At 35.7% G+C, this 25,735-nt stretch overlaps 1 protein-coding gene across 1 annotated transcript in view; it reads left to right on the forward strand.

Annotated features, from left to right (window-relative positions):
• DPYD (dihydropyrimidine dehydrogenase) overlaps positions 1-25,735 on the forward strand; it is an 868,613-nt gene that overhangs the window by 352,179 nt on the left and 490,699 nt on the right. The window contains exons 9-10 of the mRNA XM_046016334.1: positions 14,739-14,846; positions 17,008-17,177. Coding sequence (XP_045872290.1) covers positions 14,739-14,846; positions 17,008-17,177 — 278 coding nt within the window. The remainder of the gene's footprint in view (positions 1-14,738; positions 14,847-17,007; positions 17,178-25,735) is intronic.

A 25,735-nucleotide genomic window follows, 5' to 3' on the forward strand; every position in this document is an offset into this window, starting at 1 on the left:
AGGTCAAAAAATTTGCAGGGTGAACCCACATGAATGTGCATTTTTACAGAATTTCCAAACCCAGTGGAGGCAGAACAATACTTCCCTAATCCAAAGCTTCAGATTTCAGAGAAACCCTTCCAAAAATTGTTTAATCAAATATTATATAAGCTAAGTTAGATCCATTTTTTTATCCACTCACAACTTAATGTGGAATTGTCATTATTGACTAATTCTTTCATCTTGAAATATTCTGTTGTGAATATATTCTCCATTAATACTGATTCCTGGGAGGACATGTGGTATATTCCTCCTCTAGCAAAATCTCTCTTCCTATACTTTGGCTGCATTACCACCAGAAAATTTTGCATTGTGGGTATCAGCATAGGATTCATCCTGTTGCCTCTCCTGATGTACCTAATTTAATTAAATTGATTCTCATAATTGCAATATATGTATTTTTATTTTGTTATTTTTTTAAAAGATTTATTTGACAGAGAGAGATCACAAGTAGGCAGTGGTAGGTGGGGTGGGAGGGTGGGGGGTGGGGGCAGGCTCCCTGCTGAGCAGAGAGCCCAATACAGGGCTCGATCCCAGGACCCTGAGATCATGACCCCAGCTGAAGGCAGAAGCTTAACCCACTGAGCCACCCAGGTGCCCTTATTTTGTTATTTTTGTTCTATTTTTACATTCCCTCTCAATAAATCTGCTTTAGTTATATTATTTCTAAAATTAATTGTAGGTTAGTAGCCTTGCATTATGCTTAAAATTCAAGGATGAGTCCTTTAAAAAAAAAATACTCTTTCGAACATCTGTTTCTCTGTGCTTTGTAGTACATATTTTTATATACTAGATAATTTTTAAAAATTGTATGTATTCTGTAGACAAGAAAGTTTGAACTCATACCTCTCTTCTCCTGGCTTCCAGCATACCACTTTCTCCTGCATCTCTTACTGACTGATATTTCCTCAATCTGTTTGGGTTCTTTGTCCTCTTTCCTTCTCTAAGTGTTGGTTATGTTATCTAGGGCTCTCTTCTTAGCTTTCTTTTCTGTTTACTGTATACACTTCACTTTAGGATTAGCTCATTAGCATTCGTGACTTCTAGTGCAATTATTTTGCTCATAATTTTCAAATCTGTTTGTCCAGACCAGATTTATCCCATGAGCTTCAGGCATGAAGTTTTACCTGTTTATTACTTACAGGACAACTCTCTTGGATGTCCCACATTCCATTACATTATATCCAAATGGAACAACATTATTCCCCTAAGACCTGTTCCTCCTCTACTCTCCTGGGTTAGTCAAGCACACCACTCTTGAGGTATCCATCAAAACAGAAAAGTAAGACTTAATTTACCCCCATCTTTCCCTCTATTCCCTAAAACTACTAGGGACCAAAGTCTAAGAAATTAACTCCTAAATATCTCTGGGGTGTGTTTTTATTCTCCTGTATCCCCACTGTCAGTATTTCAGTGTGAGTCCTCTTCTTCTCCCTTTAAAGTTAGTGTAATAGAAGAGAGTAAAAACATACCTCTAGGGAATCCAGAGTCACATTTTCAAATGCCATATACAGATTTTCTTTGAAGTATTAGAATTTCATTCAAAATTTGCATTTCAGGGGCGCCTGGGTGGCTCAGTGGATTAAGCCGCTGCCTTTGGCTCAGGTCATGATCTCAGGGTCCTGGGATCGAGCCCCGCATCAGGCTCTCTGCTCCGCAGGGAGCCTGCTTCCTCCTCTCTCTCTGTCTGCCTCTCTGCCTACTTGTAATCTCTCTCTCTGTCAAATAAATAAATAAATAAATAAATAAATAAATGTTCAAAATTTGCATTTCATTCCTCAGTATCTCCGTATTTGTACTAATACAAACACCATAATTTAAATTGCTTATCTTTGAGTGTAATTCTTGCTCTGGAAGGGTAAGCTGTGTTTATACTGAAGTTGTGGACCCTCCCTGCAATGCTATGCTAATGGAGATGACTAGCAATCCAGGCTGAGGAGAACAAGTGTTCCTTTCTTATCTAGATTTATGCAGCATCCCCTACACCATAGATGGTCTACTCCCATCATTCTCACTACATTTTAGTCAATTCCACACACTGCTACCAATTTGTCCTTGATATACAAAGCTGATTATATATTTTCCCTGGGATATTTTCTCAGTGTCAAAAATCCAGATTCCTTGGTGTGACCTGCATGGCCCTTAATGGTCGAGTGTCTGTCACTAAGGTCTATCAGATTTTAATTTTTGCCATTCCCTGTCCCCTCCTATCTGCTCCCCTGATCCCTAGTCTAGTCAGATGGACATCTTACCCTTTTATGCCTTTGTATATGTCACTCATTATTACGCCCCCCCCCTTTTTTAACCACTGGAAATGTTCAGCTTTCAAGACTCAGTTTGAGCATCCTTGTCTCCTCACAGGTGAAATGTGCTTTATATGTGCTTCTGTGCACTTACCTATGTATTCCCCTATCATAGTGTGTACCTTGCTTTATTCTAAGTTTTTGATTACATGTTCTTCTCCATTTGATTGGAAACTGTTCATCTGTGTATCCCTAGCACCTAATATGTAAGCTAGCACATAGTAGGCATTCAATAAATATTAATGAATGAGTAGTTAAATGAAATATCAAAGATTTCTATTTCTAACTGATTTCAATCACAATTAAAAATCACAGCTGGGGGGCGCCTGGGTGGCTCAGTGGGTTAAAGCCTCTGCCTTCGGCTCAGGTCATGATCTCAGGGTCCTGGGATCGAGCCCCGCATCGGCTCCCTGCTCAGCAGGGAGCCTGCTTCCTCCTCTCTCTCTGCCTGCCTTTCTGCCTATTTGTGATCTCTGTCTGTCAAATAAATAAATAAAATCTTTAAAAAAAAAATTGCAACATTAAAAAAAAAAAAAACACAGCTGGTATCCAAAATCTAAAAATTGACCGGAAGAAACCGTGGGTTTGTTTGGCTTTTTTATGTAACAAAAATTTCAGAACCAGATTTTCAACAAGAATTCAACAAGGCTTTTTTATGTAACAAAAATTTCAGAACTAGATATTCAAAAAAGAATACACTGAACCTGCCAAATTTTACATCATGGGTTACCAATATTTAAGAAATGTCAGTTGGCACTAAGTTTCAAACATTATATGTAGTTTTGTTGCTATTATGGTTGTTGTAATGGTGTTGTATATTAAAATTATGTTAAATATTAAGGAAGGTGCAAGTATGAAAATAATAGGATTTTAAAGTTTAAAATACGGGAAATCCATTTTATTTATTAGCATTTGCCATATGTCAGTCACTGTGCTAAGCAATTACCATATTATTGAGATATGTTATCTCAGTTAATCTCCCCATAAGGCAGGTTTTATAGATAAAGAAATTGAGACTTAAAATAACTGTGATTATGCAAGGTTACTTGGCTAATGCATAAAGGAATAATGATATGAACATAGTTATCTTTGATGTTAAAACCATTACGTTCTCTTACACCAGGCCTAACATACTTCTGGATTCTTGTATACAGTGGTATTTATTCATGGTGTATAGTGATTGTCAAGTATGGATAATTACATTGTGTTTTGGCATTTACAGTCACACTCTGGGCATTTGGAATGGCATTTGGATAAATAGTGCAGTGTAACTGATTTAATCTTGGTTAATGTGATTCTTTAACCACTTTTGAGTCACTTAGAGAATGTAGTGAAAGTATAGACCCTCTGTACACATAAATAGTAAAATGATATTGAAGGGGTTCAGAATGGGCCTCCCCAAAAATGTCATTTTGGGATGTGGATTACTTTGAGTTGAAGTCAGTCAAAGCCCAAAAAACTCGGGAAGAGCTTTTATTTCCTATTAACTACCCAAAAGAAATTAGAGGGCCTAGTCCGAAAAGAGAACTATCACCAGAAATAACTACAAAGAACATTCACTAGCTCTTGGGGGAAACTTGACAGGACTTGGAGATCAAAGTCTTCTCTGTGTCCCATTGTCTATATAGAATAGGACAGAACAAACATTTGTTTACTAAACATTTGCTCTTCCCATCATCCTATAAAATTGTCTTTCTTTTCATTGCAGTTTCAGTCCCCTGTACCCTTTCACAGTTAGCTCAGGATGGCATATAAGCCTCAATTGCTTGACTTCCTGTGGGTTTCATATTCTTCTGGGAGGGGTTTCCTATATGTATGTGATTAAGTTTGTTTTTCTCCTGTTAATCCATTTTATGTCAATTTAGTGAATTAGGTCAGCTAGAAGAACTAGAAAGGCAATATAATACATACACAAAAATGTCCTTTTTTGATTGTCTTGGTTTTCTTGAGAAACTCAGGCAATGTTCAGAACTACATTTCTAGGTTATCTCCCCATTTTGTGGATGAACAAACTGAGGTTTAAGGTTAACCACATGTTTCTGAAATGATTGACTATTTCTATCCACCAAGAATGTCTTTTGGAGAGTAATTACTTTATGGAATTTTCTGAATTCCTAGAAAAGTATTCTAATTTTGAGACTCTTACCCAGCAACATGTTGGAAATACTAAATACAGTAAAAGCATATTTAAGGATGGAAATAATTTATACTTTTCTTACATCATGCACATTTCTTGAAAAAAATGTATTGAGATAAGTATTCTCTTGTCAAATTTACAGAATTACAGTAGTGATTCAGAGTAAGGTAAATAAATTTGCACAGAAATGTATTACTTGTGTTTAAAAGGAAAATGCATAATTAAAGTGAGATGCCTCTGAGGTGTGAGTATCATTGCAAGATAAAAGAATTATATAGTAGTAGAACCAGTATGTGTGATTGTGAATCGTATTTTCTACTTGTAAAATTAAGTTGTTTCAGCAAGATAAAGCTATACTATCCTTACTTGTCCACATAACAGTTCTATAAAGAAATATATTTTTGTAAGGCTTTTCATTTTATAGGTGAAAAAGCTGTGGTTTAACATCTTGGGCATGAACTTAGACCTAATAGCTGGTAAGTTACAGGATTAGGAGTCCATTCAAGGTCTTCTACTTTGGACCCACGCAGCTCTCCATTTTTTCACAGACCTGCCAGGGGAGAATCACAGAGACCCAAAAACCTAGTTCCAGCAGCTGAGTCACCAAGCACACTTAGTGTGTGGTCTTTATTTTAAAGGAAGCCATTTGCTTCCTCAGGCTTGCATTGTTCCACTTTGCAGCGCTATGAAGGCCAGAGCATACTTGGGTGACTCAAAATGATTCTTAGCTTTCATTTCAGTTTTAATCCATGACCCTGGCTCTTACATTATGTTTCACTTCAATTTATTCTGGTAATATAGCAACGATTTGTTTGGCTTTAAAGGAAACAGTTTAACTGCCGCATCTAAATGCATGTTATGTTAAAAATTATTAAAGTTTTCGATAGAGAATACCTTGGCCTCACAATATAGTTGTAAATTCACTAGAACAATTACAAATAAAGAGGCTACTGGTGCCTGTACTTAAGAATTTATTTGAATAAAAAAAATGTAGAAGTACAATTTTATAAAGACCTTTGAGAAAGTAACTAACAGAATACAATGAATGTGCCGTACCTTTACTGGTGATTAACACATTAGTAATACTTTTGAGATTACATTTTTAAAGGGGTCTTCTCCCTTCTACAGAATGTGTGTTTATGGTGGCAGCTTTAATGCTATTTCCTGCTGTGCAGTTCAATAGAGTATGTTTTTAGGTGGTTGGTTGAGGGTTTTTTTCGTTATGTATGTCGATGGAGATAAGTGTTTTAATTACTTTTTTAATGTCTGTGCTTTTGTATTTTTCTCCTCTCTTCCCTTTTATTTCCTGCTGTTGAGATTACTGCCTCATCTCCACAGCAGGTGGCTGTTGCAAATTTGTTTTCTTTGTAAGTCTGGTAGATTTATTTTGTAATATAACTGTTCCTTTTTAGTATTTTATTATTAATGATTTTTACTTTGGAATATAGTATACTTACATAGTTCTAAATAGTAATTTCCTAACACATATAAGAATTCCAGTCATTAAGGAAAAAACCTTTGCCCGAGGCATATTATTTGAGGTTTTTTTTTTGCTTACCCTTACTTCATGATGTGAAGATTAAAATTTAAGGAAATTGTTTTATAGCAAGAGCCAAATGAGAGTGAGAAACGGAGAAAAGAGAAGGGAAGGAAATAAAGAGAAAGAGGCCCAAGAGATAAAGCACACTTTAATAAATAATACCAGAAATCAAAGTGATAGGTAGAATTTTGTAACAGAAATAGGAAATCATATTAATATTTCTTTTCTAGAAGAGAGATTTTAGGGAGATCTTGTTTGTATTAAAATTAAATTTTAATTACTAAAATGATTTCTACTAATTATAAGACAACTGGGATATCACAAAAGTATAAAGAAAAATGCTTCATCTTTTTTTTTTTTTTTTGTCCAATATTTTGTTGGTTTGGTTGTTTCATAGGTCCAAGTTAAGATGGATCCTGAGTATAGGGCATTATATTTGTCAGGAAAGTAAAACACATTCAAGGATATTTTGTCCATTTTTGAATTCTTGGGCATTATTTTATCAATTAAAATAGCCTCTCTTCTCTATTTTATTCCAAATATATAAAGAGAACAAAAAATGTGAGACCAAAATGCACAGTGAACCATAATCACATTTTGTTATATGAAATTGCTGAATATTTTATGACAGGTTAAAAAGTTCTCTAGAAAAATTTTAACTACTTAAAATCGGTTTATTTCATATGTTTTGCACTTGTGAATACATTGCTTTCTTAATATATTATGTTGTTTTTCACCCATAAATACTACTCTGAGTTGGAGCCTAGTATTCAGTTCTAATACAAAGTTATATATATTGATCTCATTGGTATGATAGAACTTGTACATGTCTTCTACGTGAAATCATAAAAACCAACTGAAGTATGTCCATAATAACATAGGAGGAAGTATCATCTTTGGTTCTTTCATTCTCTTCTCCAATGTTTTTGAAATTTACTGTTTTAAACATAAATACAAAAAAGACCATAATCCAGCATCAGATTTTCAAAATTGTATGAGTGCTCAGTACTTCTCTTGGTTCTGGATTTCATTGTTTGTTACATGTGTCCATATAGAAAAATACCTTATATAATGGGAAAAAATATGATTTGAGATGGTGACTTCATTCATAGCATTTTTTTTTTAAGTCTTCATCTTGTTAAGCGCTAACCAATTGTGTGATACACATGATTAAGGCATGTGGTCACATTGAGAGAGAAACTAGACAGCAGTTACACGAAACAGATGTTTAATGGGGATTTGAAAAATCAATGAAATGAACACTATTGTGATGCATGTTGATCTGATTTCACATGTGTTATATTGAATCACTCCATTCTTTCTGAATTCAGTCTGAACTAAATGTATTTACAGTGGGGCATTGGGGAAAAGATGGGGAGTTTTATTGAGAAAGGAAGCACAATAGGCCATCATTGATCTGTTCTCTTTCTAGTCAATATATAGATCTTAGAGTGATAACCCATATGGCACTGTTGTCTCTGGGAAATATATAAATCCTTCGAATCATGTAAGTGATCTTTAAGTGCAGATGAAAAACTTTATAATCCATTGTAGAATTCTGGAATGTTTGGGTCCTTGAAAGGAGTGTTTGACTTCCATGGTGTAATCCCAGCACTTTGGGCTTGATATAAGACTAGTTTACCTTTTCTAATAAGTATAAAAACATCCAGATACAAATGTATATCCATAAATACATGTATTTATCATTTTATTCCTACATTCACATGTCTTATATGTAGCCATTTAAGTGTCTTTTTATGATTAATTGCAATAGCTTCTATATTTGGAAGTATTTACTGTGAATCTTTTTATCCTGTGAGTCTTTATTTTCCATGGTTTGGGTTTTGCCCAAGACAGTAAGAATGACTAAGATTTCAATGGTGTTTTAGATTTACCAGAGTGCTTTTATGTGCATTTTTCTACCTAATTTTGAGAACAACTCAAAATTTTTTATTATACTGATGTATAATCAGTAGGGTCATTTTCATTCTAAAATCAAGGAATTTGGGGGCGCCTGGGTGGCTCAGTGGGTTAAAGCCTCTGCCTTCAGCTCAGGTCATGATCCCAGGAATCAAGGAATTCGAGAGCCATCATATTAATTATATCCAAACATAGCTAGAAAGGGGAAATAATGAAACTAGAACCCAGTTCTTCAGACTCCTAGGCCAGTGCTCTTGGAGGCTTGATGTTACTCTAACTGCTCCCATTTGAATGCCAAATTAAACATGAGAGGGTCTTTTTTTTTTTTAAGATTTTATTTATTTATTTGACAGACAAAGATCACAAGTAGGCAGAGAGGCAGGCAGAGAGAGAGGAGGAAGCAGGCTCCCTGACAAGCAGAAAGCCTGATGTGGGGCTCGATCCCAGGACCCTGAGATCATGACCTGAGCCGAAGGCAGAGGCTTTAACCCACTGAGCCACCCAGGTGCCCCGAGAGGGTCTTAATCTTGCTAATTTCCTGGTCTTAAAGCACATGTGGTTTGAGTCCATTGTAGTCCATACAATAAATGAGGTCAGAAAATACCCTGGTTTGGCTACTGTCTTTTATTCTAGCCAAGGTTGCTAAGTTTTATGAACTCTGATACCAATCTGCCCAACACTGACTACTTAAATGCGTAGTAATATTAATTGTGCATATCATGGATTAGGTGAACCTTTAATTTATGTCTATACAAATGTATCATTTTATTATATCAAAACAAAAGCTTTTCTTTAGGGAGAAAATGCAAATAAAAGGAACCATTTCACATCTCTGAAAAGAGCTTCACATTTGTATTCATTTTATTCTCCTAACAATACTATGATGAGGCTGCTGCTGCCCAGAAAGAGTAATTTACTGGCCCAAGGTCATAATAGCTAGTAAGTGCTAAAACTGGAATTTTAATGCAGGAAGTCTGACTTTAGAGGTTTTCCTCTTATTCACATGCTCTCTTTACCAGTAATGATAGAAATAAGTCAATTGGCATTAAGATTTTTTTTTAAAGGTTTAATAAACAGAAATAAAGAAAAGCAGTGCTTACACAGGGACATTTCTCTTACGAAGACATGGATGGATCGCTGTGGTGGATCGCTTGGTGTCCCTCAGTGAGAGTTTTTTTAATGAATCCATGTGTAATCTGCACATTTTAGTGTTCTTCCTCATGCAGCTCCATTCCCCAGAGGAGGCTTAGGAAATGAGGACTGCGAGCACACAACATGTTTCCTTCTGTGAGAAGAAAGTGAAATCTCAGATACAAAAGTACTTGGAAAAGCGAAAAACTTATGACATTTGCTATCAGACACATTTTGCTATTTTCAGCCACTTGTGAATACTGATATAATCAGTGGAATTTTGTCTAGTAACATCTTCTTACCGACAAAGCACTAGTATGGAATAAGAGGAATTGACAAATCTGTAGAGAATTTGGTATGCTCTCTACCCATTTCTGTAGCCCTGTTTCTGTACGCCACATTCCTTTGCCAGGAACTTGGGGCAGTCTCTCAGTGTTCTGTCTTCTGTCTGTGGGATTTGTGAGGCATCTGGTCACTGTCTTTCCCATGACAGCTTAGCTGTCATTCAAGCGGTTGCCATCAAGAATGAGAGGCATCACATGAATGCTTGCTCCCTTCAATTAACACCAAATAAGCAAGCCAGTGAAGTAACACAGGTGGGCATTATAAAATCTGGGGAATTCTTAAATATGTCCTGCCATACCTGTGAGAAACTAGCCTGAAAAGCTTAGTTCTCTTCTATTAGTTACTAGATGATAACATGAATCAGAGTATTTAATATCCTATTAATGTTACTGAAGTTGTGCAGAACTTAATATGAGCACAAAAATTTATTATATACACTGCTGTTATGTATTCTGTAGTTGTTCCAGAGAGAGGTGCTTTGGAAACACAGCAGAGATACATATTTCAAAGACTATCAAATATTGAAAAATAACTAGCAGATACCCAAGAGGAATACAGTTAAGAAGGAAAACAATTCAAAAAGAAATTGTACTAGAGAAAATAATCACAAAACAAAGATACAGCCTAGAGAAGCAGCCTGTCTTTATCACTGGATTGGAACCTGGCCACAGACACATTCTGTGTTATGCGTGTATCTTTGGCCTCACAGTGAAGCATTTAATGCATATCTGTTAAGTGATTTAGATATCACTTGTTAAGTAACATCATATTATAACAGGGCTCAATGATAACATTGTATACAGAAAAGGCAGCATTTTGAAGTTAATGCATAGACTCATAACCAGAATGTCCAGAATAGAAATTGGTACTGCTCCTTACTTGTTCTCTGACCGTTGGCAAAGTTACTTAAGCCTATATGTGTCTCAGTTTCTTCATATCTAAAAGGCAGAAAATAATGTTCTCTGTTTCATAGGATTGTTTTGAGAATTAAATGACTTAATATGTAAAAACCATCTATATGCCAGGCATTTAGAACAGTGGCTGTAATCTAAATAATCAATATATGGTAAATTATACTTTCTGTGATATAAGCAGAATTTTATTTATTTATTTTAGTAGAAGCTGAAATTTTTCATTTTGCAGTAGTTCTTAAGGTGGTGTTCCTTTTAATAAATATATGCTGAAACACCAAAAACTCCAATAACTATTCTAGAGGAACAAAGAAACTCTCTGGCCTTCTTGAAAGACAGAGAACACTGTACCTCTACTAAGCTGAGCTGTTTTGTTTGTCAAATCTTTGTCAATTCTTCTTTATTCATAAACCTCCTTCTTCCCACTGAAAGGTGAATTAAAAAGTCATTTCAGTGTCATTTTGAAATCATTCTGATAGAGACACATACCTTATTTATTAATATGCCACCTACTCTCACAGAAATCTTTCTTTGATAGATGGGTATTTGCAAGTTTCATTATCTCTCCTATTTCACTTAATATTGCTTCATTTTTCTTTTTTTGTAGCACTTTGTTTAAATTTGCTAAGGTTTAATACTTTAAACTCTATTCTTTCCTTGCCATAAGATGTGAAATTTGGGAGAATTGATAAACTACAGAATAAATAAATCTATCTTAATATCAATAGTTAATGTTTAATGAGCATCCATTATGTTTTAAGTCTCAATGCTTAATATAGATGGTTGGATGGATGGATGGATGGATGGATGAATAAATACATAGATAAATTCCTTTAAATCTCACATTTGTGAGAGGTGTGTAATTGTTGTCCTTAGCAGAATCATTAGGAGATCTATAGATACAGATGTATCATATTATAGAATTCATTTCAAGGAGTTGGCTTATGTAATTGTGGAAATTGGCAAATTTGAAATGTGTGGGCTGGGCCAGCAGGCAATATTTCTTCTTCAGTTTTATTCTTAAGGCCTTTCCACTGGTTGGATGAGGCCTACCCACATGATCAAGATAGTCTCCTTTATTTAAAGTCAACTGATTATAGATGTTAACCATATTTATAAAATGCCTTCATAGCAATATGTAGATTAGTGCTTGATCAGATCATCTGATAGTCTAGCTAAGTACATGTTATTATTGGCAGTCCCACAAGATCACAGAGATGGTAAATGAGAGAGGAAAACCTCACACCAGAGTCTGGCTAATGATAAAGGTCCTGCTCTTAATCACCCCAAAGCATCATGGTTAGAAGATTCTAGGGCACTTTTGCCAGCTGGGCCAGGCTACCAAACATTCTGTGAGGAGGGCTTCAGATGCATTGCCCTAGGTCATAAGGGATGACCTGCCAGGTCAGGGAGAAGACCTCCCCGGACCTTGGGACCTTAAAAGGATGTGTGCCCTGGGGTGTGGCTAAAGAGGCTACAGGAATGAATAACATATGGATCCTGTCCAGTTTCTGGCTCATTTTTTCTCTCATTAGGCCATTATCCATAAGTCAGAACATCTAACTGGTGCCCTCCTGAACATTTACAGAAAGAATCTGATCCAGTAAATGTTAAATTCATTAGAGTGATAAATGCAGAATGGGGTAAAAGTGCAGGAAATTCAGTTGTCCTTGTCAGTCTCTTGATCCAAGTGAAAAAATGAATTTAAATTTTACCAAAACTTTTTTCTTCTGAAATAATCCTTGCAGGATAGGAAAAGTCTTCTCCATGGATCCGGTGGTATATTCAATAAGAATGCCTTGCATTTCTTTAGAAACATTATTTTAGCAATGGGTCTATAGAAAATAATCATGATGTTAATTTCTCTCTCTGTCTTAACCATGGCAAGTATTGAAAAAAGCTCAGACTAAGAGTTAGTAAAGGGAGGATATTAGACCTTATTGACAGCAAGTGCAGAACTTTTATCTGCCACATATATTTTCTGTGCTTTGTTTTTGATCTTCTTTAAAGATTTTTGTTTACCGTATGTCTTTGAAATTGCACAGCACTCCATGTTGTTTTTCATGTGTGTGTGTGTGTGTGTGTGTGTTTATAGGAAAATGAAGTGCTACAGAACATATGCTATCTCTATAATATAGTAATACATGTAAGAGGAGGGGAGACAGGGTCCTTATTTAAATTTCAATATGTAGCGTGTGTGTGTATGTGTGTGTGTGTGTGTTGGTTAGACTAATCAGGTGTGGCTAAAACTATAGTCATCTTTTAAAGCTTTCAAGAAAAATTGTTTTGTTATTAGAGTCTTCAAGTACATACTCCACTGTTTTTATGTAACCATAACCATTCCCTATCCTAGTCTTTCTAAAAGAATTATATAAATAACCACACATTTATGTAATAGTTTCCATGTTATAAATATACCCAAGGAGTAATCCTTTGTGTCAGAAAATGAGGAAACAGTCTTATTTCATTTATAAAGAAGCCAAAGCATGGTATGTTAACTAACTGGAATTTAAGAAAAGCTTTAAAAAAAAAAAAAAGCCACCAAAGCAAATTAAATCAAATGACTTGCCTACCTTCCTAGATAAATAAAATAACTTTAATGACAAGTGATCTTAAACTAATAATCTATGAGCAAAGGGCAAATCCTTGGGAGGAAGGAATGCTGGACAGGGAAGAAAAATGTTTAAATTAATTTGAAGGAACAAAGCAGTCTTGCTGGTTATACACTCACTCAATCCACAAACCCCTTCATCTTTCAGATGAGATAGGGTACCTACCTTATCACACATAAGAAAGTCATTCTTGGGCTATCCTTATTACTCTAGGTGTCCACCAACATACTCATTGCTTTTATTTAACAATAAAATGAAATCTTACCTCTCTAGAATAACCCAGAGCTTGGGGAAGTAAATAAAGTTAAACTATAAATTTTCTCCTATGTTTATGGATCTGAGATGAGTTAATTCTATACTTTTCTATGGAGGGTGATTGCTGTCAGATTTGCTTTGTTTATACTTTGAAAAAAAAAATGGTCTGCTATTCATTTTCTTTTCAAAATTTTAGCAGTTAGTTCCTAATTATATGGTTGATGAATTCTTGTTGTAGAATATTAGGGAAATAAATAATGAAAAAATACATTATCCACAGTCCCACCACCAGAAATGATCACCATTCAAATTTTATGAAACTTGAGTCATACTCTATAGTTTTGTATCCTGCTAGCTCATTTCAGACTATATTTAGACTACAGTCCAATTCCGATATTTTTCAAATACTCATTTTAGTGGCTGCCTTGTGTTCTATTGCCTTTTTCTTTTTCAAAGTAAGCTCACTTACTCATTTTATTGGCATTCTGGTTTTCCTTCATTCTCTCTCTGCATTGACTATTTATGCACATTAAGTCTTTATTTGCATATTTTAGTGTTCCCTTAGTATAGATTCAAAACTGTTTTCTAGAAATCAAACACCAATGTGTATTTGCATCAAATGAGTATGACAAGTTCCATTTTCACCCTTGCCATATAGTCTAATTTTCTTTTTTTTTTTTTTAAGATTTTATTTATTTACTTGACAGAAAGAGATCACAAGCAGACAGAGAGGCAGGCAGAGAGAGAGAGAGAGGGAAGCAGGCTCACTGCTGAGCAGAGAGCCCGATGCGGGACTCGATCCCAGGAACCTGGGATCATGACCTGAGCCGAAGGCAGCGGCTTAACCCACTGAGCCACCCAGGCGCCCCTAGTCTAATTTTCTTAAAATTTTTCACTTTACTTCTTAATAGGCAGGAAATAATATTTCATTGTTTTAAATTACAGTTCCTAAATTACTAATGTATTTAAAATTTTGTTGCTTAGAAGCTGTTTATATTTTTCATTATCCCTATTTTGTTATCCATTCTTTTATTGTTAAAATAATGCTCCGATTAATCAATTAGCTGATTTTTTGTGGTAAAAATACATCTTTTTCTCCCAAGTTTTTTTTTTCTTTGAACGATCTGTCATAGTCAGGACTAGATACATATATATTGATATTGTGTTTAGTTTTGTGATTGTTTTTTATATTTAGTACTCTAATACACTAGAAATTATTTTTATTTATGACATGAGGAAATAATATAACCTGATTTTCCCTTAAACAATAAATGTACATGTATTGTGTGTATCCATGGTTCTGTATATACCCATTTGTGTACTTGAATGTATGATTTATGATGTGTGCTTAGTTATATAGTAAAGGTATACACTGAGGTCTGTCATGATGTATTATATACATTTTTATGTTGGTTTGCTTACAGATTTTTTTTCTTCTCAGAACCATATTATTTTCATGATCTCAGCTTTCTACTTTTTAAAAATATACAGTAGGAAACCCCCCCTTCTTCTGCTAATGAGATTTTATAAATTTTTATTACTTAGGTTTGCCAGACCCCAATAAAAACCATATCTTCAAAGACCTGACCCAGAACCACGGATTTTACACATCCAAAGACTTTTTGCCACTTGTAGCCAAAAGCAGTAAAGCAGGTAAAACATTGTTTTGTGTTCCTACTGTTGCCTCTGTTGTTTATTTATTATAAATTTATATTAAATCTAGGCTCAGGGGGGCACTGTTCAAATTTCAAATCATTTTTGCTACAGCAATATAAAGTTAAAAACAAGTATGATGTAATCATTTTCCAGGATCATCCATTTGTTTTAAGCTTCCAATAAAACATCATCATAAGGATTTTTTTCCATTCTGTCATATAGAGGTCTACACTGCATGATGTAAAGTTGCTTCAAAGGAAGAGTCAAACAAATATTGGAAGATGTTCTTTTTTTTTTTTTTTAAGATTTTATTTATTTGACAGAGAGGGAGAGTACAAGCAGGGGAGCAGCAGGCAGAGGGAGAGGGAGAAGCAGGCTCCCCACGGAGCAGGGAGCCTGAAGACATGGGGCTCCATCAAGGACCCCGGGATCATGACCTGAACCCAAGGCAGATGCTCAACTGACTGAACCATGCAGGCACCCCAGCTGGGAGATGTTCTTAAAAGAAATGGCGGGAACTTCAGTTTAGGAACTATTTTATATTTTATATTATATATATATATTATATATATAATATATATATAAACACATATATAATATATATATATTATATATATAACACACATATGTATAATAACACACATATATAATAACACATATATATGTGTGTGTATATATATATAATGTAAATATATATGTAAATATATATGTAAATATATATATAATGTAAATATATATACACAAATATACATATATATGTATATATTAATTTTAAAGTAGGACACATTTTCACATATCTTACAGCATTTGTGTCTAAGCAGGCAGAAAGAGTTTCTTGCTGAACAGCAGATCTACGAAGCTAAAGGAAAACACTTTGATAGACACTCTAGTATGTGGTCTCTGTGTAATATCACTGCATGCAGCCTGAGAAGAGCAACCAGAAGCTTAAACCAGTCCTGTGCTTTGGTTGGATGAGAGTCAGTCTTAGTAATAAAGAAACTATAATATATTCTCTACAACCAGATCATCTAAATCCTTTAGACATATATTTTTAAAGTCTTAAAGTTCAGCTATTCTAACATCTAATTGCATGTGAAAAGATAAAGGCTTACATTTTTATCCTACAATTTAAAAAGATAAGAAACTTTATTAGGTCATTCTGCAGAAGTTTACAGCTGAGCATGAAGACCATGTCCACCTTCCTCCTCCCAGGAGAAGGGGATGCTTCTATACCTGCAGCCCTTTCTAAAGAAGGTCATAGTACATATATTTTTGAGAATTACAGAAGGCCAATTACGTAATCCCAAATGTACTCTTCCAAGCAGGATGATTACACTTATTGAGATTATAGGCCTATGCTGCCCGTGGTGCCATTTCATTTAGAGTAATTTATCTTCCCAATAGTTTTACTGAATTAGATAACACAGCAATGCCTAACACATAAAGATACCTGCATCTTACTTTTTTATGAGAATCTTCATACGGATATCAAGTCTTCATATATATGTCCTTGGGAAATGGACATGTAGAAAGTCCTATTTCTTTTATAGCTCTATTTTACAAACAAAACCGGGAAAAAACTGTAAAGGAAAGAAAGTTCATTTTAACTATTTCAAGAAAATAGTTGTTAAAAATTCTTCAGTTACATAGAAATTCTTCAGTAAATTTTCAAAATTTCCTAAATATAGTATATAGCAGAGCTATACATTATAAATCCTAGAAAATAATATCTAAGTAAAATATTTTCATGAAATGCTGTCAATTATGTTAACCCAGATGATAAAGATCATTTTTTTCCTTCTAACAAACAGAAATTTCATGACACTAAGTTCAAAATACATAACATGACTTTGACAAAGCGTGTTTTAACTGATTGATTCCAGTTTGTTAGCACCTAAGCTCTTCAAAATGTGTTGTAGCAATCCTTCTAGAAGAAAAAAGAAGTTAAAGGTACTGACTATGAAATTACATATATGAGCATATTTTTTAAATGGGAATAAAACTGTCTTTCAATGAAGCAGAATAATTTGATAGTGACACTCCATCCTCGGCAACCGCAAGATGCAATTTTACACTGCTTTGAGTACAAGTATCTTTTGAGCTGTCATGCAGAAATGGTTTCTCCACTTGAAAATGGGGTTTTCCTTTCATCATTCAGGAATGTGCGCCTGTCACTCTCCATTGCCATCGATACGGGGAGTCGTGATTGTACTCGGAGCTGGAGACACTGCTTTCGACTGTGCGACATCCGCTTTATGTTGTGGAGCCCGCCGCGTGTCCATCGTCTTCAGAAAAGGCTTTGTTAATATAAGAGCTGTCCCCGAGGAGGTAAAATGGAACCATCAGAAAATAGGGAGTTGTAATGCAACAGATTTTAGGAGATGAAACTGTTAATGCGCAGTCTCCTAGCCCAGTCATCAGAATGTTCTTGAAATTGTGAAATGCAAATTTAAAAAATTTCTGGGCGACCCATGGTTCCCCCCCAATTCAGACGTTCAAAGTAAAAAGGTTATTTTATAATACTTTATTGGATAAAATGAGAAATTTATCTTTGTCAATACTAAGTGCTTCTTTTTCTTAGTGTTAGTATCTTTGAAATGTATTGTATTTAACTAGTAACAGTGGAATGTGCTAAGTCGTCATTCATTTCTGAACAATAGGGATTCATCACAAAATGTAGGATATTAGGAGAATGTGGTAATTAGAGACAACTGGAATCTCTATAAGCCATGTTTACAAGGTGCATTCAAAGTCATACGCCTGGGTCATACTTTAAATCAATTCATTCTGTGGCGAAACCAGTAGAACAAGGAGATTGCCATTTATTTTTTTAAGAGACTCATGTAAGCATTATTTAGAATTAATAATGAGAACTTACTAAAAATGACAGATTTAAAATTATTTCATTCTTACAAGTGACTGGTGACTAATCTTGGGTGAGGCATCGACTGGGTACTTGTACCATTGGACTTCTCAAAATTTAATGCTATTAGAGGAAGATAATGCCTTATAAAGGATATTAGTTCTAAGAACAAGAAAAAAACATATTTATAGAAAGGTAAATTACTCATGTTATCCAAATCAGTATTATGAATTTGATTTGCTTTAAAATGCCTTAATATATTTGGAGTCTCGATACCAGGTAAGAATTATAACTATATTCAATAGGTAATTTGTCACATGTAGATTAACCACACTATAGATTAATCTCACTAAAATATCAGAGTCACCACTGGTTCATGACTGCATTTCAGATGTCAACTTTATTCTCTGGGTTTTCTTTTATCTATTATACCCATTCAGACTTTTTTTCCAAAATCCAAGGTAGGCATGGTCATATCATCTGGGGAGGTTTTTTCCTAGAGTGCAATCTATAGTATCAGTTAGTACAATTTCATTATGTTGCAAATAAAAAGAAAACATCCATCCTGGAATTAAATGACTTTCCTAAGATAAAAGGAGGATAATAGCTAATTATATTCACCTGTATATCTCCATGCATATCAGAGAGCCTCAGCAAAGAATAAAAAGTTGGCACATTTGTTTTGAACTTAATATTTTAAATCTTGTTCTTCTGATTCCAAAATCAAAGAAGTTTTCATTATAAAAGCTGCACCTTGAGAGTTGGAAGGGAAGATGTCCCCAGATGGAAATGGCAAGTTACTTTATACTTTATCTTATAGTCATCTTCCATTAACAGTGGTAACTGGAAATGAGTGATGACTCTTTCTTCCACCCTCAGTAGAACACAGACACAAAATGAGACCAGGTAATTACTTGTGAGGGTAGAGGTAGACATTTGTTACTTATTTATTGATATATTGATTTAATCAACCTACACATATTGAGCATCCATTATGTACCAGCCATTGTCTTGGCAATTTTAATACAATTTTAATACAGCTTGTACTTACTGAGGGAAGACACTTGATGATCAAACTAACTATCACATAAATAGTGTATTGAAAGGTGATTAGTGCTATGGAGAAAAGTTAATGAATGTAGAAGTATAAGGCATGTGTATTTGGGTGAGGGTATGGTAGAATAAGTGGTAGGATTTGCCCTTGTAAATGAGAAAGCCCAGGAAGGCCTCTCTAATAAGGTGACTTTGGGGCAGACAAATGAAGAGGTGAGCGAATGCAGAGATCGGGGCCAAACATTCCAGGCAAGGCAATTAAAGAAGACTGTTAAATGTCTGGAAATATAAAAAACATAAATTTTATAACACTGGAACACTGGAACAGTGTAAGAGAGGACAGTTTGTGGCACAGGTGAAGTCTTGTAGGCATTTAGCTTTTTTGTGTGAGAGAGGATGCCACTGGACTGTTTTGAGCCTAAGCACCAAGATCTGAATTAAATTTTAAAAGGACTGCTCTGTTGAAAGTTAACTAAAGAGGTTTTGGTCAGAAGGGAGGCTGTATGGGGCTAATTGGAAGAGTAGGCCATTAGTCAATGCGACTGGCTTACAAAATGGAAAAGATTCAGAGTCCAGTCACGGCTGGCCCTAAGGCCAGAGTTCACTGTGCTGAGCCATGGTTTGCAAACTGTTGAAAAACAATGGGTCTGTGGAACAACAGGCCACCCAATTGCAGTACAGCTTAGTAGAACTCAGATGGATCTGGGGCCTAATTAAAACCATGAAAACAAATGGATGTTTATTATTGGCTTACAGGAAACCAAATTTTTTATATGATCTTCAAACTACTTGACTGTGAGGTCCATAAGAACAGGGGCCATGGTCAGTTCTCTTGGTTCCTTTGTTTCTTCCCCCAGCCTAGCACAGTGGGGCCACATATAAAGTGTTCAGCAAAGAATTGTGAAATGAATGTTTTTCGGAGGGAATTGGCATCAGGGCCTCTGGCATTAAGAGAGCTAATACTTTTGGGATGCCTGAGTGGCTCAGTTGGTTGAGGGCCGGGCTCTTTATTTAGGCTCAGGTCAGGATCTCAGGGCTGTGAAGTAGAGCCCAGTAAGGGGCTCTGCCCTTAGCAGGGAGTCTTCTTGAGATTCTCTCTTCTCCTCTTCCCCTTTCTACTTACCCCTCCCCCCAGAATAAACTAATAAAATCTTTTTCTTTTTAAGATTTTTATTTATTTATTTGTCAGAGAGAGAGAGTGAGAGAGAGAGAGCACACAAGCAGGCAGAGTGGCAGCAGAGGCAGAGAGAGGAGCAGGCTCCCTATCGAACAAGGAGCCTGATGCAGGACTTGATCCCCGGACCCTGGGATCATGACCTGAGCAGAAAGCAGCGGCTTAACTAACTGAGCCACCCAGGCATCCCTAATAAAATCTTAAACAACAACAACAACAACTAATACTTTCCAGGTTAGACCAGTGTTAGAATAATAGGCTTTTGAAAGTTCATTTGGTAATTTTAGGCAAAATTCCTCAGCATGAGAGAAGAAATAATATGTAATACATTATCAGAATATGCATAGATTTTAGGGCTGGGGTATTGACCAGTGCCTGTGCTCTTTTTAGGATTCAGGGCTTTCAGAATTACCAGAGGTTCTGGTATTAATGCCTCATGTCCATTACTTGGTTTTGGTACATCAGAAGAGAGCTCATGAAACGGCAATGCTAAGCTATGAACCTGTCAAGAGGAAGTTCAATACTTCAAGACAGGATTTTGGGAGAATATACTCTAGAAAAAAATTATAACCAAAATGAAAAATTTAATGTTGTGCCCAGTTTCTTTGTCTTTCTCCTATTCCTCCCATGCTTTCTACTCCCAATACACTCATACTGTAACTACGGTTAGTTTCTTTAAAGTCAATGAAGAATGACAAAAATGGATATTTAGGGTTTTTCTCACATACGTGTGTTGTGTAATGGGTTTGGGCTCTTGCATGGAATTTGGGAATAATGTGTTACTTTTTGTTGGTTAAGGTCCTCACTGTTAAGCATGTCAGTGTGCCTATATGCAAAGCTTCAGTCCAATTCTCAGATGGTTTTAGAGGATGGGAATACAGAACAGTATAAAGTTCTCTCATCTTTTTGCAGCAAATATGAATTATTATAAAAGCCAGTTACATTTAACATCACGTGGTTAGTAACCAAACACAGTGCATTTGGATCTGGAAGTGCTTTAATCTGCTAAACTAGGAGGCAGCACCCAATAGATTCAGCAGTGACACCCACATCCCATTCTTCCAATGCAGATGTTCTCAAACTTTAGTATGCATCAGAATCACCTGGAGGGCTTGTTCAACACAGCTTGCTGGGCCTGGGTCCCAGAGTTTCTGACTCAGTAGGTCTGGGAGGGGCCCGAGAATTTGCATTTTTAACAGGTTTCCTGGTGATGCCAAGACTGCTGATCCACCGCTCTTACGTATCATCAGTGTCGTTTCCAGCTGTCTAATTAGAGCTGTAAGCAGTATGCTGTTCGGGGGCACTTTCCATCTTAGTTAAGAAAGCATTAATGCTACGGGATACAGGTTTGATGAAACGAAGATATTGAGGCATCATCAGCATATTGATGTAATTCTGATTCCAAATGTCTTTCAGTCTCCCTGGTGGCCTCACACACATGCTAAATAGGATGCTACTGACAAACTAGCGCTTCTCAGCTGCGGGTCCTCAGGGAAACCAGCCAATCACTCAGCACTAGCCTCTAAGAAGATGAGGGGAAATCTGTTAATAATTCCCTCCAGTACTTTCTGCAAGCTTAAATAGGTGAGATTAAATTTCACAGGATAACGGAATCCCCCAAAATGCTGGTATTAAAAGCTGTTGACAGATCAGATAGAACTGCAAGAATGCTTTAGGCAGTCAGGAATCCCTAAAAGGAGGTGTGAAGGTCAGGACTCAACAGACCTGCTTGAGTAGATAAATTTAAAAGATAAGGTTGGGGAAGGACTTTGTAGTTCTTATTAATTATTACTGAAAAGAATATGGTACAAAATTATTTTAACAGTGCCATCTCACCCACAAACTTTAAGAATCTGTTGTTCACGTAGTTAATTTCCCAATATCAGCAGAAATATGATCTATCTTTAATTCTGCCGTGGTTTAAATGGGCTCTCTAGAGCACTCTCCAGTGCCCTTTGGCTTCCCCCTATTCATTTGCCAAAATACTAACTGATTTACCTTTGATGTGTCTGTTTCCCCATATTTGAGCTATTCAGAGGGTCAGCTGTTTTGATAATCGATGCTACTTTACTATTTTAATAATAAAAATAACAGCATCAGATTGCCTAGTTCGGTTTGTCAAAAATCTCTTTGTTACTGCAATGCTGAAATAATACATCTTCTTTTCTTTTTTTTGAAATAATAGATTTTCATGTGAAAGAATATGCCTTTTTGTTGACTCCTTCTGATACCGTATAGCATACCCCGTAATAGATCTCTGTGTGGCCAATCTGTAGGCCTCCTCTCAGACATTTATATCAAATGATGTTTAAGGGGGTGCCTGGGTGGCTCAGCCGGTTAAGCCGTCTGCCTTCAGCTCAGGCCATGATGCCAGGGTCCTGGGATCGAGGCCCAGGTCGGGCTCCCTGCTCCGTGGAGAGTCTGCTTCTCCCTCTCCCTCTGCCCCTCCCCTGCTCACGCTCTCTCTCTCTCTCTCATTCTCTCTCGCTTTCTCTCGCTCTCAAATAAATAAAATCTAAAAAACAAGCAAACAAATGATCTTTGAGCTACATCCATTGATACTTTCATTACCTACAGCTTGGTGACTAAACATTCATTTTCTTACCAGTAAGTAATGCTTTCTAGTTTTTGTTTAATTTTAAGAAATATGAACCTGGGACTGTTTTTAGAAAATAACGTCTATATGCTGACACATTTAATTTTACTTACTGAGGTTGATGCTTATAGGAGCTCTTCAACATTTGGCACCTGCACATCATTTCAGTTGGTATTCTTCACAGAAAGTAATCAGAATCTGTTAGCATGATTGGCAATATGAAGATACCTGCACATAAACAAATAAATAAACACACACAATTGCCCTCAGCATACAGAGTTAATTGGTGGCAGCTAGGGGCTCCCCTGGTACTAAGATATTAAATATACCTTGAATACTTTAATGATGGCATGGGAATGACGCTCCATGAATCTGTGCGTGTTTCCATTTTTGAAAAGTATGAAAATTCAGTGTCACATGAGAAAGTAAAATGGAATAGTTGAAAAGCTTTTAACTAAATGATGGTTGAGAAGTTGGTTCTAGGTTACATACCCTAATTTGAGAATGCCCATCTATAAAATTACTGCTGTAATTGTATGGTTCTGAAAGCTTTTTATATGCCCCAAATCTATATTTTGAACACTGAGAGAAATATATGTGAATGATGTAGAATCTGGACAGGAGGTCTGTGTCTCCTCAGAGAATGACAGCAACTCTGTACTGAAAAACTTGGCCCTATCTAGAAATACTACTCTTGAAACAAGTTGCAGTTAATGTATCCCCCGTCTATTGGTAGGTAAAATCTGCTGCATTCAAGACATGATATCAAAGAAACTGACAGCTGAAGTTGTCAGAATTCTACCCTGAATGCAGTAATTCAGATGGCGAGTAGGACCCAAAACAAACAAACAAACAAACAAACCAACCAACCTATAAATAGTCCAGGAGCCAACAAAAGCCCATGCTCATCCAAGATTATATACTTTCAAAGCTTTACTGTTTTCAATAATTCCTGGAGGAGGGAGGTGCCTGGGTGGCTCAGATGGTTAAGCATCTGTCTTCAGCTGAGGTCCTGATCTCAGGGTCTTACAATCCAGTCCCGTGTCAGGCTCCCTGCTCAGGGGGACATCTGCTTTTCCCTCTGCCCCTCCCCCTACTCGTGCTCGCTCTCTCTCTCTCTCTCTCTCTCTCTGTCAAATGAGTAAATAAAATTTACAAAAAATAATTCCTAGGGGAGGATGGTAACTACATTATGTTGACGAGGAATAGCTATAGAGCTGAAAACTACGTATCTTTTAAAAAGGTTTAATAATCATTTATGATCCATATGTATATATGTATGTATTTATATGCATACATATCTAGATGTGTGTAGATACATATGTAAACATAAATTCATTATCAGTGAACATTTATGTTGTTATTAAGTCACTATCAGGCTTTATTACATGGCAATGTGTTATTACTTTATTAACGTTTATGTGAAAGCTAGAGGGCCTTCTCCCATTAGTAATAGTCCTCTCAGTTTTTCAGTGTCTTCTTTTCTTGTCTTATACATTGAAAATATTAAAAAGTAATTTGCATAACTTTAAAAATATGCATGTTGGTCAGGAACAAAATTCAAGAGATAAGAAGAAAACATACATGAATTAATATAAAAACAAATAATTATCATTTTTAAATCATTTAAAACATTTAATCATTTTTCTTTTAAAAAGGTGAACTCATCCTTCAAGGCCTGCTCCAAATGTCATTTTTTTCTTTGACAGCTTCCTTAGTTTCCTCCTAATTAACCTTTCCTTCCTGTGAGATCTTATAGCTCTTTATGCTTCCTGTATAGTAGCACTTGTCACATAGGGGAGTTATTACTTTATACTCACCTCACATATTAGAATGCAACTCCTTCAGATGGATTGGCTCATTCAACTTATGTCTGATTCAACTTGATCCGATAGAATGATGTTTGATCCAAAGCATCAAATCAGTGAATTGTGTGGAATAGTATTTTCTGGGCATTGAAAGCCTATAGGAAGACTTTACATGAAAATGAGATACTCAAAATATATAATTTAAACGTATACACATACATACACCTCAAAGTTACTACTTATAACTTTTAAATAAGTAATTTTTCATTTTAAAATATACCATATTATAGTAATAACCTAACATTAAAAGTAGATTGAATAAAAATCATCGTTCCTGGTCTTCAGTTTTTTAAAAGATAGCTACAGAATTTTTTTAAAAAAAAGAAACTATAGCCAATAATATAAAAGGTAAAAAATTAATAAACATTTATAGACTCAGGATTAGAAGATAAGAGAGGATCCTTGTTTGAACAGATTTATATAAAGAGGGATTTCAAGATTGAAAAAGATCCTGCAAAGTTATGCAGAAGAAAATTTTGTGAGATACTCTGATAGTACCCGGGAATGCTTGACTGCAGGAAAATCTAAGATGAGAAATGTAAGAGCTAGTCAGATTTAAGAAAATTTTGTCAATCATGAGTAATATTTAAAAATAGACTCTTCTTGGGGCACCTGGGTGGCTCAGTCAGTTAAACATCTGCCTTGGGCTCATGTCATAATCTTGGGGTCCTGGGATCCAGCCCTGAGTCAGGCTCCCTGCTCAACAGGGAATCAACTTCTCCTTCTGCTCCTCTGTCCCCTCATGCTTTCTCATATTCTTTCTCTCTCTCTCTCACTAATAAAATTTTAAAAAAAATGCATTCTTCTTGTTAGAAAAAAATCTATTTTGTGATGCCCGTGCAAAAGCATTTAAGCCCCTAAATTATCCCATGAATTGTGTTTCTGGTTTTTGCAGCTCAGTAGTATCACAATAAAATAGTTAAGGGGCAGCTGTATCCATTGTGTTATACAACTCTTACATGGAAAAATATTATTTCTGCTCAGGATTCTTCAATTTTAAAAGCTTAAGTGTTCTACTGTATCTCTAGTTTCTCATTGATCTCTGCTCTAATCTTAATTATTTTCCTTCTTGTGCTTGGGGTTGGCTTAATTAGTTGTTGATTTTCCAGTTCTTTAAGGTGTAAAAAGAGTTAGTGTATTCGGGATTTTTCAGTTTTTTTGAGTGAGGCTCGAATGGCTATGTATTTTCCCCTTAGGACTGCCTTTGCTGTACCACATAGATTTTGGACGGATGTGTCTCCATTCTCTTTGGTTTCCATAAATTGTTTAAGTTCTTCTTTGATTTCTTGGTTGATTGAACATTCTTGAGCAAGATGGTGTTTAGCCTCCAAG

This window comes from Meles meles, chromosome 1 (genome assembly GCF_922984935.1).
Source record: "Meles meles chromosome 1, mMelMel3.1 paternal haplotype, whole genome shotgun sequence".
Taxonomy (NCBI): Eukaryota; Metazoa; Chordata; class Mammalia; order Carnivora; family Mustelidae; genus Meles; species Meles meles.